The 17530-nt window shown below is 44.5% G+C and overlaps 3 protein-coding genes across 3 annotated transcripts; 2 read left to right on the forward strand and 1 right to left on the reverse strand.

The window, feature by feature from the left end:
• Nucleotides 1-297: 297 nt before the first annotated feature.
• Nucleotides 298-3796, forward strand: SARC_06747 (hypothetical protein). Its single transcript, XM_014299333.1, has 6 exons — nt 298-510; nt 1440-1672; nt 2599-2791; nt 3039-3104; nt 3324-3422; nt 3643-3796. The coding sequence occupies exons 1-6, from the start codon at nt 301-303 to the stop codon at nt 3754-3756; spliced, it is 915 nt and encodes a 304-aa protein (XP_014154808.1). The 5' UTR covers nt 298-300; the 3' UTR covers nt 3757-3796.
• A 567-nt stretch (nt 3797-4363) lies between these two features.
• On the reverse strand, nt 4364-7945 carry SARC_06748 (hypothetical protein). Its single transcript, XM_014299334.1, has 5 exons — nt 7519-7945; nt 6542-6716; nt 5926-5983; nt 5342-5488; nt 4364-5051 (listed from the first exon to the last, which is right to left on the reverse strand). The coding sequence occupies exons 1-5, from the start codon at nt 7729-7731 to the stop codon at nt 4412-4414; spliced, it is 1233 nt and encodes a 410-aa protein (XP_014154809.1). The 5' UTR covers nt 7732-7945; the 3' UTR covers nt 4364-4411.
• Nucleotides 7946-11290: 3345 nt separating this feature from the next.
• On the forward strand, nt 11291-17270 carry SARC_06749 (hypothetical protein). The gene is made up of 9 exons (XM_014299335.1): nt 11291-11517; nt 11991-12161; nt 12898-13077; nt 13279-13891; nt 14326-14504; nt 14994-15123; nt 15684-15759; nt 16194-16355; nt 17093-17270. The coding sequence occupies exons 1-9, from the start codon at nt 11356-11358 to the stop codon at nt 17232-17234; spliced, it is 1815 nt and encodes a 604-aa protein (XP_014154810.1). The 5' UTR covers nt 11291-11355; the 3' UTR covers nt 17235-17270.
• Nucleotides 17271-17530: the final 260 nt, after the last annotated feature.

Here is a 17530-nt window from a genome sequence, read left to right on the forward strand (position 1 = left end):
AGCCGAAAAGAAAGTAAACCGAAGTTCAATTTGTGATAGAAATAGCCGGGCGTCCGAATTGTGCCGTAAGCACGAATAGAGCATGTTATAAGAGCAATTCAACTTAAAATACCAACATGCCACCAGTATTGCCAAGCCAATATTCTCTTGCCGCATATACAACAATTAAAGAAATTATTTATCAATACATGCGACGATTTCCGGTTCTTTTGTCTACCCAGAGACACTGTTAGTTAACCCATCAGCCCGCTGTGTACATGGGTCAACTAATCAATGACCTCCATCTTCAAAATCCACAGCATGGTACAGACGGCTATTTCCGGCACAATCATACTGTACCAGAGACAGAGCCCCATAACCCCGCCAGAATTTATACCATACTACATAGGCAGGGGAATGTTCGGTATGGGTGGTGTCACGTGCTTATACTACGGCTTTGCTGTGCTGCCAATAGCTGATGCCACTGCGCTGTACTACACGCTGCCCATCCCCACGGCCATTTTCGCATGGGTATGTATGTTGTTGGTTTGTCTACCTAGTATCCACCTCGATATGCGCTGTGATATGCTGTTCAATGGGTCTCAACGTTACTGACTATAGTGTTGTGACCGTCAGATGCGATTTATTTTGCATTTTATCGGCCGCCCTCAGCCGTTTCCATGTACCACTTTGTGACTTATTAGTCAGTTTTGCGTGTGTTTTAAATCAGCATGTATACAGTTCACCCCATCCTCTAAGACGCTAGTTTCAGTCACCTTGCCTACCTACAATTGTTGAGTCACAGGCATGACTTACGTAGCGTTTGACCTGAATTAAACAGCACCACAGCCGCTTTTCACCTCGTGCAATTTGTTCCCGCAAAACCGTATATATTCACTTATACAATGCCAATCACAAGTAAGCTTCTGAATTAAGTCCACCATGTACAAAATCATCGCAAATAGTCCTCCTCATGCACCATAAATCGGCGGAACTCAAAGTCTCACAGAGGTGATAGCACTGCTCATAGTATTTTAGGTAACTGAGAGTTTACATACATGCTCACGAATATGCTTTACTGTTTGCGGTTCCCTATATTTCATCACTGCTCTCTTGGTAAATCTTTTGTTCGCACAGACGTGATAGCTGCGCTCACGGCACTCTTTCTCTAGTTCAAATTAAACGTGTATATCCACGAATATATCCTTCTGTTTGTGGTTATCTATGTTTCATCAGTGCTTTCTTCGCGAATCATATAGACCTACAGACCTTTTAACTTAGCTCACGGGAAATGCCTGATGAAGGTCTACCTAAACACAATATAACTTTCTCTTGTGCTTTCTCGGCGAATCACACGGTGCTACAGGCGCTCAAACTATAGTCCTGAGATTTTCTCTATCTTTCTAAGCATACGTATTCAAACTGTAACTTCTCACGGTTTTCCATCATATATCGTGCAGGTCTTTCTTGGCGAATCCTACGGTGGTGTTGAAGTACTAGCTGCGATGACTGGACTTCTGGGCGTATTTTGTATCACGAGACCGCCGTTCCTCTGGCCCTTCCCAAGCCCATCGCACCACGATCCGACACTAGACGTGCTGCCTGAGGATCACTCGCCCGCAGAGGTTAACTTGGGCTACGTAGCGTGTTTGTGTGGCGCATTGCTGACATCTATGGCGTTCATTACCATAAGGTGAGGCTGAGAGATATGAGAGTGGTTGAGTGCTTTGTTCCTTTATGTCGTAATTTTCCGTCAGTGCGCTGTACTCGCCTTGGTGTCTATTGATGTAAGAAGTGGCCTCCTTTTGAAAGTACTTGCCCTTTGCTTGCCTTTCCTCCTATAGTATAATCTAGATGATATTGTCGCTGTTTACTTCTCGATGGCTGGTGTACTTTCCCACTCGAATGCAAGCATTGCTAGTGGTCCTGAGGTGTACATGTCTTTTTATCGTTATCTTTGAGAGTTCCTTCTGAACATCGGTTTCACCGATACTTAAATGAACTAAAAAATGTACCCGATGTTGCTATGTTTCTCTACGTTGCAGTCATGTTCAGTTTTAGTGATTGTATATGGCAAACGGAGCCGACCACAACCTACAAACTTGCAGTTATCATACCTGCGCTCGACGAACGCTCTCAATCCATAAGTGATGTGCGGCACTCGTTGGTGCAGCATCGACACTTGTGTAGTCATCTGCATAATCTCTGTTGTTAAGCACACACCTATTGAAAATGCCTAGCATGTTATTGTCTGTGTCCAGCGTGTGGTGTTTCACCGGTGTTTACCCTCCAGCAGCGAAAGATATTTATTCAAATAGGGACCCTTTGGTATACTCGCGTAATGCGGCATGGGATCCATATTCTGGCATGTTGTATGTGTATCCGGCCTATAGCTCGTGCTATCAGCGGTGCTACGGCAATTAGTTATGCTCGATGTTCCCTAATTGTTCCCCAGGTGCGTAGGCACGCGTTTCAAGACTTGGGTTGTGCCATTCAAAAACGGCGTGTCGTATTAAAGCTAGCGCAGTGACAACTGGATATGTATCTCCCAATGTCACCCCTTTCTACTGACATGTAGATAGAACAATACGTATTAACCATTTTGAACTCCTTTTACAGACGCGTGGGTAAGCGTACTACAGCATGGGTGCTTACATTCTGGCATGGGGTGTCTGGTGTCGGTGTGTGTGGCGTGTTAATGGTGGTCTTACAGCAGCTGAAGATGCCTGATTCTTGGGAACACTTGGCATTGCTAGCGAGCGTGGGAGTGTTCGCGTTGCTTGTGCAGGTGCTGGTCAACAAGGGCTTACAGGTGCGTTACTTCGAGCAATGCAGCACGGTGTGTATTTGCTAACACATCCTAACTATGTTTAAGATTGGATCGATGGATGCTGTTCCTTGTGTGACCCGTGAGATAGAGTCCCTTGACGTCTGCACAAATATTGCTATCCCCCCAATGTGTGCCCTACCGAAAAAGTTAGTGTATCGATTGTAATTTCACTATACCCATTTATCACTCGCGTCTAAACTCTGCATTGACATTTTTGTTATTATATCAGCTCGAAGCTGCAGGCCCGGGTGCGCTGATGACGAACCTACAACTAGTTTGGGCCTATCTGCTGCAGGTAGGTGGCACGCACTGCGTTCTGTATGCAGTATTGAATACTTACACACTTATGTGGACGTTTTGTTTGTATATGAATGTGTATGGAGCCATGTGTATGTGAATATATGGATACATGGTTTCGAGTCTTTCAGTGCTAAATTTAAGAAATATTTAAACGACCGTCTACAGTCACACTAACACCTGTTTGAACGTCTACGAATCCTGTGTCTGCCGACAGGTCACATTCCAGCACAAACCGATCATTGGCTGGTGCGTTTTCGGGGCTGTGCTGATAGTCAGTGCGACAGCTGGCACCTTTTTGTACAACTCGTACCGGGTATGTCCAGTCAATTATATGAGCAATTTCAAGAATGAAGACACTTCTTAAGATGTTTACATCTAAGACGTGTGTACAGCGTATTGAGAGCAGCATGTTGCCGTGATGGAGTGAGTGTCCAATTATTATTAATATTCCTCAAAACTGCCAATTATGTTTTTTGAGCTCTAATTGATTTTGGTGCGTAGTAACATTAGAAAATTCTCTCGCTTGATTGCAGGACAAGCACGTTCAATCAGATAGATCCGCGTTGAAACGGACTAAGTCGGCTGAAATGTCTGTGCTCTCGATAGAAGCACCCCAACAGGGAGATGACGAATATCAACAAATATAGTTTAAATAAAGTAACTATGATAATGTTTACGGTATCCGACAAGCGCTGGCAATCCCGTCGCAGCAGTCTGAGCCTGATTGGCACTAGCTCTCGATTTAAAAGTTAGCCATGTCACTTTCTTAGCCCGGCAACAGACGCATAACCCCTTGTAATCAGTTGATGCGAATAACAAGGAATGCGATATTGTGTACGATAATTTGCGCACCGCACATCGGCTAAGTTTGTATGGGATAGGTCGCTATTTGCTGCTTGAAAATGTATCGCGCAGAAACGGTGCGGAAGTTTGAAGGCGAAAGTGAGACATCACACACACAACATATATAGCTCGAGGTTCTGAACTGTGAAATGTCAAAGAGCAGAATAAAATAATATCCCAGGGCATACGAGAAACTATAAAATCAATGGCTCCCGATCCACACAATCAGAGACATTTAGAGCTCTTCAGGGACCTTGGAACACGATTGAATTAGAAAGTTGAGTCATATTACCGACTTCGATCAGGCAGCTTTACGCAACTCTGTCTCGAGGACTAGAGGATATTTGCAACCGTTGTAGTGAGGACCATGATAAGCACAGCTGTATACGTTCACGAAAGAAGTAGAAGTATGGTTTTTTATCATCCTATCTCTAAGACAACCGTTTTATATTTCCACAACTACGCTTTCTGGATTTTGGTCGGTTTAGAGCCATCATCAGATTGCTTGCGCTTTGTGCTCGAAATCCGTTCCGAATTTGGCTCTCCCACACTATTTGCGTCTGCGTTTTCGGCTTCCTCCGTCGGTGCATGCGGTGTACCCGTAGGCCTGCCTGAGCTACTTGCATTCCCAGCCCCTAAATTGACCTCTGTATTTTCTGATGGCGGCCCGTTTATGGGCCCACTCTCTGGTGTCGTATTCAGTGGTTGGCCAGCCCTTGGCTCACTCTCTAGCGGTGGTTGTACCATCGGCTCATTAGTTCGCGACACCTTTTCTCTGGTCTCGCTCCCAGGCGCGGTTGACTTGTCCAGGAGTTCTGCGAAGTGCGTGGCATCCACCACCGAGCTCGCCAGGCCGGCTACCTCAGACTCGCTGTTGTTGAAGAACACAAATGCCTCGTGGGTGGCATCTCTATCACAGTACTCTTGTATCGGGCGCACCCACGGTTGTAAGCCTTCCTGGCCGTAGTCTCCCATGTACATGGTAAGCGCTCCGTGTAAGCGGATGTATAGGAAGCCTGCGTTGGTATCTACCACAGGGACGTTGCCTGTTATCGGACTGTGGCCGGACACCAGAGCCCATCTTGCCTCTCGTAATATACTGCATGTGCAATGAGGCAATACATAGAGTGAAATGATCAACCAGGATCGAAGATGGCGGGAACACTGGCATTGATACCCGAACTTGGACACAGAATTGGACATTAAGAGGATGTAAAAGTCATAAAAAGGCTGTGCGGGTATAGAATTTGCCAGATAGGATAGCCTAGTAAATAGGCAGCAGATACCACAAACAATATAACATATACAGTTGTAAACATTTTGACCGGAAGGATGGTCGATTTGTCATGGACCAAATGGATTTTGCTATCACAATATAACCCGCTATACCTGTACGTCTCTTCGTTGAACCAGGTGCGGTGCCGAAATTCGACCGCTACCTTCACATTGGCGGGTACCTTTGTAGCGAACAGCCTGAGCCGACTGGTGTTCTCCTCAGTACATACGAAGGTCGAAGGCAGCTGAACTAGTCCAACGCTGCACGCACACCGAGATTTTATCACAGCGAACGGATTTAGGTAACTCCTTCAGTGCCACAAACAATTCAAGATTTGACAATATGCTACGGTGATAGTATCAGAATCTGGCTGGTATGCATCCGAGTCAATGACAAGGGGATACTGTTAATTACAACAGGCCAGTGTGAGTCTCTTAGAAATTCACCATCAGTTGCTATAACTGGCGGACGCAATCACAAACACCACGCACACTAAGTGATAAACTGCGAAGTGTTTAAATGTCATAGCTATGTATTGATACATCTTCTGAACCCCCCCCCTCCCCAAATCATTAGATCAAACAGCTATGTACTGGTTAATCTCCTGAAAGCGACGAGCTTGGGTGTGAGTGATACTGCAAATGTATTTCGCATCGCCGATACACATGGAAGATCGCTCGTTACACATGCAGCATACCTAAACGTGTCGCCGAGTATTGAGCACCTTTCGAGAAAGAAATGTTGTACATGGGCCTCTGAAATGCAAGGATAGAGAGAGGAACACTTCAGTGGGTTAGTTGTGTGTCTTTCTCAGGCCTTATCTCGATTGAGGCAGCCAATAAGTCATACTTAGATGATACAACGATAGGGTATCCGTTTGTGTATGGTCAGGGCTTCACATCAAGCGCAGCTTTCGAATGAAAAGAGCATCTGTGCATGAACTTATACACAAACTCACATGCTTCCGTCTATTAACGTAAAATACGCCACATGTATTTGCATTCGAATTGCGCATACTGTTACGTGTGGGACTTGCCTCTACTATACATAGTCGTCCTAGCTACCTTGCAACTGCCACCGCCCAATTAATGACCGCTTAAATGTCGTCATATCGAAATGCTCCTGAAGACCGGGCTATAAGTCTGGTTGCGTCGTACACTTAGCAACGATACGGTGCGTTCAATGTATTTGTTGCGACTATTGTTGTTTGCATGTAAAATACACACTGTGTTTGCAATCCGAATCGCAATACTCAGTTCAAACGTGACATGCCCAAGCATCACAACTTTTCATTATTTTCGAGGTTGCTATACCTGATTCGAGGTCCATCTTCAGATTGCGCTTGTGTGTGAGGTAGTTGTTGGCCTTGATGGTGTATGTAAACCCCTTCTTCTTACGCGCTAGCTTCTTCCATTTCTGCCAATTCTCAGCATCCCCAACGCCGTGGTATGTCGTACAATGCTCGAGCGTGATAAATTTTCTTTGATACTGTAGAGGGAGGATTATTACAATGGTGCCGAAGACTAGATAAGATTTAGATCAATTGGTAAACAGCTATTGGAGTTGGTTTGTGGTAGCATTATATTCGACGTACTACTACTACAACTCCTGGGTAGATATCTCACAATAGATTTTGAAGCGGACGACGACATCCTATCTGATGCTAGGCTAAAACTTATACCATCCATGCATGCAAAGGTTTTGTTTCTGGATATTGTACTTGATAACATGTGGGACGAAGAAGCTTGCAGAGTCAATCCTGATGACCATATGACCCCAAATATGCTCCCCATAAACCCCTGAGCTGCTGAGTTCGATCAGAAACTATTGCGCATCCATTCTCTCGGTTGTTCCACAGCTCGTTTGACAACTGTCCCGAAATCAAGTTGCGAACACATACAGTCCACATACAATCCGAAAAGTTTAAAGTACACTATTCAAGCTTGGTGAACGTGAGTGACTTTAGAAAAATTAATGAGATATACGTATAGCCCTTATACGGTCCGCTAGCGCCAACAATGGCGATATGACATTAGACTATGTAAACATGAATATGTATATTTGATATCTGCGTGCTGAACACTCCTCCTCAAGTCTACTGACTTTGGCGTATGTGATGAGTAATTTACCCTTGCCCTCATAACCCATCAAGTAGCAACTCATGTACGAAAGACTACTGAATATCCACATACTCTAACTCGTCGACAAGCAAGTATACAGTGGTTGTACATTTTTCTACACTTACTATTAGCTTATATCCTACCTGTTTCCCTCAAACATCCCAACATACCTGCGACATGAGTTTCTGCATCTCCCGGTCCTTGCCTGAAACGCAACTCAGGGAGGACGTGCCTATATGTACATTCGGATACTTTGAGCTTGAGCAAACCTTTGGCGGTGCAAAAGGCGTGCCCCAGCCATACTTCTTACGCGTTGCTCCGTAGGGACTTCCACGGACCACCATCTTACAGCCCTCTTTCTCTAAGGTTTGTTTGACCCTCATTTTATTTGAAGATATGCCCAATGATTATGCATCAACGATGGTTGATTATTTCGTATGCCTGTAACTTAATTATCGGATGGTATTTTGAGCAGACCAAAGGGTATCGCATCTCTTGGCCTCTCCTGTATCGGCAATGTAATCTTTTTCTCTTTCCTATGTATTTACATATGCTGCTACCGCGTCTCTCAAGGCACTTTATCACTGTTCACACGCGTGTACATACATACAAGTATACATACATACATATTATCTGTATATGTATCTATTTCCACAATATACCTTTTTATAAATTTTACAAACTGATGACAGCCCGCCAAAACCCTTAACCAATGAAATCTGCATACGTGTTCCATCACGAGTGATCGACTGAAACCCTAAACCCTATCAGCCCAAAACGTTATGCGTTTGACTGTTTATGATTCGAAAAAATGAAGGTTTACGTTCATATAAACGTTAGCCCGTTTATTAACCAAAAAATATATATTACACGTTTACATTCATCTTGTAGACTCTTGCGACAAGGTGATAAATGGATATGTATATACTGCTGCGTTGTGTTGTGCATACTTACACCCCTCTCGTCCCATTCATTAGCTGTCAAAACGCAACCGCACGTCGAGGCTTGTAAACTAGTCCTGTAAGAGGTCCATAAGCGAACAAATTTATATAACACGAACGTGTTGAAAGGCATCGTATGCAAACGAATACTATTAAACTCGGAATCAAGTTTTGCTTATATTATATCGATCTAGCCACATACGGCATACACATTATAGTTTGTACTACACAAGTGGGTTTAGTACAGTTGAGTTATCAACTATGCCAGCTACCGCACCAGTCTCTAGTACGGTTGATGAAGGCAGGCCTGCAAATCCAATGGAAAGTGGTGACAACACAAGTATAGGAAAGGCGCATGGGGGCTTGATAAGTAAAGAACCGAAGCAGAGGGTTGCGTTTACAAGTGAAACGAAAGTCCAAGATGCGAACACACTTAAGACATCGAAGAAGAAAGTAGGTGCACCTGACAGTGCGAAAGCAAAGGCGATAAAAGCTAAGAAGAACGCCGAGAAGGTACTGTTGGGATGTGTATATCATTGCGTTAGGCGATGTATAGTAGTAAGTGGTGTGGTTGTAATAAGCTATTTGTGTGTTTGAGTGACGTTAATATCTATAGTCGTGTTAAACCGTATATATGTTTAAGTATCTCGTTGTCTGGTACACTACAATTGGTGGTAGTGTAGACTAGCAGATTTGAAATAATCCGTTCGAGCCCACTCCCCAGTAGCAGTACATTTTTATTGGCTCCTCGTCACGTACACAGTAGACGAACGACCGTGTTATCAAGAGTTTACATAGTTAGATAGTATTTGCGCACAGCTGGAAACATGATATAGAACAAATCGGCAAGCCTGTGTATCAGCATGCATGTACTTATGTATGCGAATTGCTTTACGCTTGTTGAGTGTGTTCTGACTGACTCTGTCCTTGTGCTTTCGTGCCAAGTACTCTTCCACACATCAAGTTTGACTTGTATTTCAAGACAATTATACCAAAACTGCACACTTTTACTTATGCCAGGCATTACATGCCTCCTCGCAAGTAGGCACCGGGATTAGTTTCTAGATGAATTTCATGTATTGAAACTATCACATGTGGATTTGGCAGTGTCTCGTGCTATTCGTTGTAGCTTTTGCCACTCGCATTGGGCTTCTGGCATCAATCCATGTACCATGTCTGTATGCCTGTAAGTGCATTATACGTATATCTCAACCACGGTGTGTTCACCAAAGTATTCTAGGCGTTAACACCCCACGACTCACAACAAATACACAGTGTCATAACAGTGTGCATGCCCACGGCCCGTTCTGTAGCTCGAGTTGTTTACTTTGCTTTGCTGCTCGACAAAAACTCACCGTATATCAGTGATGTCATCCCCATAGTTATAGATACCCTTGCCTGCTTGTTTGCGCACATCTCGATTTCCTGCTATATACGTATAGACTGCTACTACCAAAGCTCTCCGAGGAGGGCTTGTACTAGCCTAGTAGAGTTATACACGGCACAACGAAGTATGCTAAAACTGAACTATAGAAATCAAATAACTGTTTTGTTTTGTTTTTCATCCCGTCGGAGTCAGTTGCTCGTGTACTGTTTGCGTGTTGTGGCTGTTCTGTTGAGCATGCACTGAATTCGACCAAAGAATGAACGGAATGGATATGCGTATGCTGTGATTACCGTGTAATTTAGACTGAACTACCAGTCCAGTACCAGTGACTAGACGAGTGCAGTGTAGTGACTGGGACTTTAGACCATGTTCGGTGCCGATGTGGGGGTTAGAGCAACCTGCGTGTATCACATGGATATGAAAACCGCGCCTTTCAATACATAGCAAACTGATCGAGCGTACTTTGCCAGGGTAAATGCTGTTGGTGGCTGTTAGTATGTATTTATGTATGTATGTGTGTGTGTATGTATGTATGTATGTTTGTATGTATGAATGTATGTATGTATGTATGTATGCACATATATATATATATATATATATATATATATATATATTATATATAGTATATATATATATATATATATATATATATTATATATATATATATATATATATCAGACAGACGCATTCTATCACTCCATACAATCAGATATAGATGGTCAAAGCGTGCCCTAAAGCAGGTTTATTTTGTATGCTTCCATGTCTAAGTGTAGAGGTCGTTTGATGTAAATTACTCTAGCCGGTGTAGGCTGTCAAGGCAACGCGAATGCCGACTGGTTGTACAAGTGTACGTACAATCCACACAGACGTAACTATCACATGCCCTGCTCAACGAGGGCTGATTCAGCCTGAATTCATACAAGCACTTTTTGATTGTTGAAACTATTTTTGAAGATAAAGGGAGAGCTGATACAGTCTGGTAGTCCTAGAACGCATGTCAAATCAAGTAAATTGCAAACTCAGCTTTTGAAATAGAGTACGGTGCAGTTAGGGTTGTTACATATTGCGTAAACTCATAGGCGTATCTGATATAACACGCGCATTCTCACGTATTATTACTTTCCGATAGTTCGAGCAAAGCGACAGACTGGTGCAGTCTGATCGTATTGATGCGCACATATTGAGGAGGCTGTTTCTAATACATATATTTAAAACATATTATGGAGGCTACCTCTAATATATATATAAATATATTGAGAAGGCTATCTCTTATATATAAAAACTTGTTCCATACAGATTGACAAAGCGAGGGCTGACGCCACCAATGAACAGCGGCGGCAACGGGCGATAAGCGAAGCGTCTAGGTATGATATGACTGACTTTGTTTTACGAGCTGTATGATGTCTACTTTGGCAGGAAAGTATAGCTGTAAAGCTCTGCTCGGTTCGATGCAGAGTTCACTGCATCCGTTGTTCTGGATGGAGTATTGGCGCAGGCGAACCGCCAGTTTTGTACGCACTTCGTTTCTCTTTCTCCTTTTGTGTGTGTGGTTTATGTTATTTGTCATGCACATCCACATGATCGTTTGCTTGAGTGTTCGGATACTCAAACCGTGTTGTGTGTGATGTGTGGTGCTCAGGAGGCGAGATATCGAAACCACCGTGTTTCAGATCCAGGAGATGCTTTTAGAACAGAAGGTCACACCTCTTCAGCTGATACAAGCCACTGACTTCATCACACCATCGGAGTATGCTGATGTGGTGGCCGAGAGGGCTTTAGCGCAAGTGTGTGGGTATCCGCTATGTCTGAACAAGCTGCCGAAGCCGTCCAATAGGGAGAAGGTAGGTACATCCGCTTGTTGTAGGGATAGGAATCGGATGGTTATTCGTCCAGATCTGGTATATTCCTAGTCTGACCTTTATCAGTCCATTGTAATGTGAATAACAGCTATCTAGAATTGAGTCGGGTTTATAATTCACTGTTTAATTGTAAAAAGAGAGTTGCATATGCATACAGTTTTGTACGAAAGCAATACTCGGAACTGGCGAACCAACATCGAGATGAACCGAATGCGCAAACACATACTTCAGACGTGGAAGTGCGCGATGGTGTGAATCAGAGTTGTGAGCGAACACTTACTTCCTACCTTCAACAACACCCACCTCCCAAAGCAATATACGACTCCACCCGAATTGTATGGTGGTGTAAAGCCTCGGCTAGTCTACTCACTCGCATTAGCATTTCAACTGTGGCTCAATCAGCCTCATGCTTCGTATCGTGATAGTACCTAACGCTACCCCAACTGGCGCTACAGGGTGGCAGATTCAAGATATCCATGAAGGACCACCGAGTGTATGATATGGAGCTCATACGACAGTACTGTGCCAATGATTGTCATGTGGCGAGCGACTTCTTCAGTTCACAGCTGATGCCTATGGTAGCGCACATGCGTACCGGCAAGGAATTGGTCAAGGAAAAGATTCAGGTGGGTGCAGTGTGTGGGGAACTGGATCGTACGTACGTCTTCGTCTCACTGCAAGTCTGTTGTACAGAAGTTCTGTACTGTGGACAGTGTGTGACGGGTATGAATTCCTGTGTGCGATTGTCCTGTCTGGATGAGTGGTATCCATCCCCACACGCAGAGGACTGTCCAAGGAGAGTCAAAGCAGATTATGATATTACTTTTTAAGTCTCAACTACGTGTCTATTCGTAAGCTACTTTTGTGATTTGGGGTATTATTAGGGGACATCTCAATCACTAGAGTTTTTTATTAGACTTTAGCAAACCACGCTTCGATCTGCAAAGAAATCATTTGTTATAGTAGAAGGTTGGTAGAATCTCACAATACTCCAGATGGCGTTGAATGGTTCATACACATGTCTTGCTCTGGTGAGATACCGCGGAACACCAGTACGTTTCTTAACCAGTGCCGATAAACCGAAAACCGTTCGCAGGATGAAAAACCTTCACGTAGTCGGTGGGTGGCTAATTGCCAGCTCTCCTTGTCCACTGGCAATTGAATATGATTCTGTCCGTCGCGCGTTCACTTCCCACTCACTCCTGGCGATTCTGGCTCGAAGGTTTAACTCCTGTGCTCCTGTTTTACAGTGTATCTCTAGTGCATCTACTGTACAGTTTAACTCCAGTCCACATACTTTGTCTCCTTCGCTGGCCCCAAGCTTGACTCTAGTGCATCTGTTGAATCCCCTGTCGCCGACAGTTGCTAATGAGAGAACCAGATCTGAAGGCCTTTAGCGCAAACGGTAGCTTTGAAACGGTCGCGCCTCTGATAGGGGCGTCTGGCTCAGCTCTTGTGAGGCTGCATGATCTCAAACAACTGGTACAGCCCACGACGGGCACTACTTCTGGCCACACTGCACAAGCAACAGCACAACAAACGGTACTGACACAGGTGTGGGGGTTTGAGATATACGTTAGTTATCGATTGTTCTGTGGTTTCATATTCCTACCTGCGTTTTCGATTGTATTGTTAAGCTGTGAAGAAGGATTCCAGTCAAAACCTATCGGCTTAGATATGTGTACATATCGAGTCGAATGTACACTGATACGGAGTATTCTGTATCGCCTTCCCCAACCACAGAATAAGGCACAGGACACAGATACGAATCAGCCGACCCCGCTACCCCAACCAACTCCAGCACACACCACTACACAAGCACAGACACAACCAACGCCACAATTACCTTACAAGGCACACCTCACAGCACACTCAGGCGCAGTCACCAAACCACAACACATCGCAGCATTGCCCGTACTGCACGTGGGCGATGGCATCGTGGCTGGATCGGCAACGGCCGATGGCGAGTACTCGGCGGAGCTTGAGCGCATGATGGAGAACATGAACGTGCGCGAGATGTTCAGCGACGCACGTGCCACGCCGATGCCATCTACGCACTACAACACAGACACATATGCGGTGGATGGGTTCTTGCCCGCGCCGAGTAAGGTGACGAGCACCAAGGGACTGGCCGCGCTACAGGACGGGGGGGTTGTGAGTGGTGTGCCTGAGACGGTAGAGAGTAGCGATACGAGGAATGGTAGTAGCCTCGTGGGTGGGGCGGGGGGTTGTGGAGACGTATCGGGCGCTAAGATCACAAGGAGAGAGACAGGGGATGAGGCGGTAGTTGACGACGATACAATCGTCGGAGATGACTATGACTCAATGACCTTCCCTACGTCCGGCGTGGATGATGGTTAGTCTGTTGTGACGTATTATACGTATATGATAGACGAGCTTTGTATGCAGTACACTGGTTCATCGTATGTGTGGTGGTGGGTTTGTTGGTTTGTTTGTAAGGTGAAATACTATGTACCGTTGCGGAGTACGGGTAACCGGCTGTCTACTATATACACAACACTCCTGCATTTTCCGCCTTTGCCTCCAATCAGATATGTACATGGTATTTGTACCCAATTCGTAGGTGAGACTAGGTCGAGCAAAAGTCTTGTCATCCTGTATTTCACTATGCACGCTCTCGGATGATTGGTCTGTGCTGTACAAAGACAACCCTAAACTCTAAACCCTAAAACCCCAAAACTCTATACCCCTAAAACACTTGCAAAAGACAACGACCCGTATAGCAACTATTTTGTCTAAACCGCTTCTGATTATTGTGCACCTCTGTAGTAACAGACGCACTCGACACCGAACGCAAATCGGTCCAATTCGACCCGTCCGTGAAAGCAGCACCGGCGAAGCAGATGCGCAAACACAACACGCAGCTGAAGGCTAAACTGTCGTTGTTTCAGCGCGCCTGGATGATGATAACGGACTGGAATAATGCAGATGTCCGCTTATATTTGCAGGTATTGTAGCGATATGTATGTGCGTATGTCTCTTGCCGGTTTGTGCACATGTATCTGCAGGTGTTGGTGTGATGCGCTCGTTGTGTATCTTGTGATCTCTCGTTCGCGTGTCAACGGATATTAAGGGAATGTTCTTCTTAGTTTCGGATGGTGCATCGGCCTGTGGTGACGGTTTTATCGGCGCGATTGAGCAGTCGTGGCATTCTTTCATATCCTTTTTCAAGTACACCTATGAGATTGGAAGAGGAGAATTGTATACCAATAGTTACCTACTACTGGCGTCCTTGTCTAGTAGGGACGGTATCAGTGAATGCGAACGGTAGCGAATGCTAGCTTCACTAGCCGCATTTGCATGGATTGGCCTGATTCTTTCATATGCTTTCTTTCTGTACGACATTTGGACTCACAAGTGCTTGATGCTTGAAAAATACGATTCATTTGCCTGTATGTACGCTTCCTTAACTGTTTCTGCTTTAACCGGTGGGGTAGGGTGTCATGGATCAAAGTGCAATGAGCAAGGACGGGGTAGATGAAGATGAGTTCGACCCAATGACTGACGACTGGGAAGTCATGAAGGCTACAGCGACCAAGAAAACGACACCAGAGAAAGTAGAGACAGGTGTGTGGTGTATGATAGCTTGCAAATGGACACGCATGTAGATGCAAATACGTTTATGCAGCGACGGAAAGACAACGATGCATACAAGCACACTCGCATATATCGACGTATGTATATGTGTATGCAAATATGCATGGTACGAGTATACTGTTTGTGAACGGATATTATATAATCTACGCTCTGTGGATGTGTACGCCGGGGGTTTTATGAGAGTCTCTAGTTGCTCGCTCGCATTAACATCGGCTGTAGATGCTGCATGAGTGAACAACTAGCTATCCCAAACTCGTGCTGGACGGTTGTGTGCGGACGAGTTTTTGTAGCGTACGGATGGCGTGCGTTATAGTACATTTGTAGTCATCACATCTTATTCGTAAGCGTATATTGCTCGCGGATACTACGGAAGGGCGCCCGAGATGGCGCGCGACCGTCACAAATACGATGCGCATGTAGCTGTATACATTCCCGCGTTACCGGTGACAGGACGTTCAACATTTTCTGCGGCATGCGTATACCCAATGACTAGTTGGGGCTAAACGTCTGGACATTTGATTTTATTGTAGAACGAAACTACCGAACTGAAAACTACGATCCAGTGGCCACCCGGCACGCGATTATTCAACGACAGCTGGGCGTGGTGTAAGTCCAGTGGTATTGCACGTCTAAACTTGTGTATGCATCGAATGTCTATTATTTAATTTTAGTTTGTGCATACATTGAATCAAAACTTTTTTTGGTTTTCTTTTTGGTTGTGGATTGAAGCTAAATACTGTAGTCGATGTGAGGTGAATGTGTGTTGTGCTCTTCTTAAGGACACGCACGGTGGTCACCATTCCTCAACATCTCGCGCGTGACCGATGCAAAGCCTTTGTAAAGTGCAACCACTTGACATAGCCGCCAAACGGAATAGTGTCCGTATTTGAGGGATCACCCTTCTACTCGTGAAAGGTTAAAGGTCATCCTATTTTCATCTCGATCATATGCTGGATGTGTCTGATTCCCAAGTCCGTATACAACATACCACGGCTCTAAAGTCGACATTCTAACTTCATCGAGTGTTTGCACCCATGCAGCTTCAAGGCTATCCTCGCAGGCAAGGGGATCCGAGGTTGTACGTATCCAAACATCCGGAAGGATCTGGGTGATGTGACCCGGCGGTTTACAGTATCCAGGTCGAGATGTGTGTATCTGACTTCCCCTCTGGATCAGTTAGTTGCCCTTGTGCTCATAGAATCGTAAGTACTGTGTGTCAGCCACCTCGCGCTGGCGGTGTGGTTGTCCGGTCTTTTGAGAAGTGGCGTAGTCACTGTATTCTGGTTAGTCTATCGATGCTGTGCTTGTGCTCTGATAGCAGCAGTCACTTACTGATACTCGGCCTTGTCCGTGTCGTGATTTGCGTGTTGTGCGAGGGTGTAAACGTACTTTATTCTATATCACATGTAACAGTGCCATATGCTACTATATAAAAACGTACTTTATTCTACATCACAGGCAGCAGTGCCATCTGCTACTTTATACAAACGTACTTTATCCTATATCACATGTAACAGTGCCATATGCTACTATATATAAACGTACTTTATCGTACTTTATTCTATATCACAGGCAGCAGTGCCATATGCTACTTTATATAAACGTACTTTATTCTATATCACAGGCAGCAGTGTCATATGCTACTTTTATGCGTTTTCATAACATTCTTAATTTTTGCCCGCGGCTTCAGATATCCATCCCATCACACTTACATTTGTCGGTCAATTTTGTGTCACATGCGTATGAATTGAATACTACTGCAATAGTCTCCGAGTGCTTAGTTTAGACCGCCGCGTTCGTGTTTAAAGCTGCTTCCTTCATACACTTGTTAAGCGCCATTTCTCTCAAGTACTCGTTAACCAGCGGAGCAGCCTCTGCAGTAGTCTTACTACGTTTCTTATTCTTTTGTCCTGACTGTTATATGCTTTGCTATTTACAGAATGGCCCTACGGAATCCGTTTGTCGCGAGTGCGTGCAGTGGCCCAACTGGCAGTCCTTTCGCTGCTATGGCGCAGACGTTGTTTGAGATCGACAAGTATCGTTTCGAAGATTTAGTATCGATATTACTCCCTCACACGTAGATAATTAGCTCAAGTAAATACAATACACTATTAAGCTGTCCTGGCACGTACGTCTTCGTCTTAATAGTTGCGAATAATTACATATGCCTGCGATTAGTAGGTAACATTACTATACGTATGCATGCGATTGTAGTGTTGTATATGGCTTGGACAAATGCAGAGGGGAACGGTGAGAGCCCCGTTGGCACATATATATATCTATATATATATATACATATATATATATATATATATGTGTGTGTGTGTGTGTGAGTGTTAGTTTTGTATGTATATGCATATGTATATTATATGTATAT

This window comes from Sphaeroforma arctica, assembly GCF_001186125.1.
Source record: "Sphaeroforma arctica JP610 unplaced genomic scaffold supercont1.495, whole genome shotgun sequence".
Lineage (NCBI taxonomy): Eukaryota > Ichthyosporea > Ichthyophonida > Sphaeroforma > Sphaeroforma arctica.

Excerpts from the sequence above, each read along its gene's own strand:
- SARC_06749 (XM_014299335.1), top strand. The coding sequence starts at position 11,356 with ATGCTTTTAGAACAGAAGGTCACACCTCTTCAGCTGATACAAGCCACT. Across the intron at positions 15,124-15,683 it reads ACCAGAGAAAGTAGAGACAG|AACGAAACTACCGAACTGAA; the intron begins GTGTGTGGTGTA and ends ATTTTATTGTAG. Across the intron at positions 16,356-17,092 it reads GCCCTTGTGCTCATAGAATC|AATGGCCCTACGGAATCCGT; the intron begins GTAAGTACTGTG and ends TGCTATTTACAG.
- SARC_06748 (XM_014299334.1), bottom strand. The coding sequence starts at position 7,731 with ATGAGGGTCAAACAAACCTTAGAGAAAGAGGGCTGTAAGATGGTGGTC. Across the intron at positions 6,717-7,518 it reads TGCAGAAACTCATGTCGCAG|TATCAAAGAAAATTTATCAC; the intron begins GTATGTTGGGAT and ends CTCCCTCTACAG. Across the intron at positions 5,984-6,541 it reads GAAGATGGACCTCGAATCAG|AGGCCCATGTACAACATTTC; the intron begins GTATAGCAACCT and ends CTTGCATTTCAG.
- SARC_06747 (XM_014299333.1), top strand. The coding sequence starts at position 301 with ATGGTACAGACGGCTATTTCCGGCACAATCATACTGTACCAGAGACAG. Across the intron at positions 3,105-3,323 it reads TTTGGGCCTATCTGCTGCAG|GTCACATTCCAGCACAAACC; the intron begins GTAGGTGGCACG and ends GTCTGCCGACAG. Across the intron at positions 3,423-3,642 it reads TTTTGTACAACTCGTACCGG|GACAAGCACGTTCAATCAGA; the intron begins GTATGTCCAGTC and ends GCTTGATTGCAG.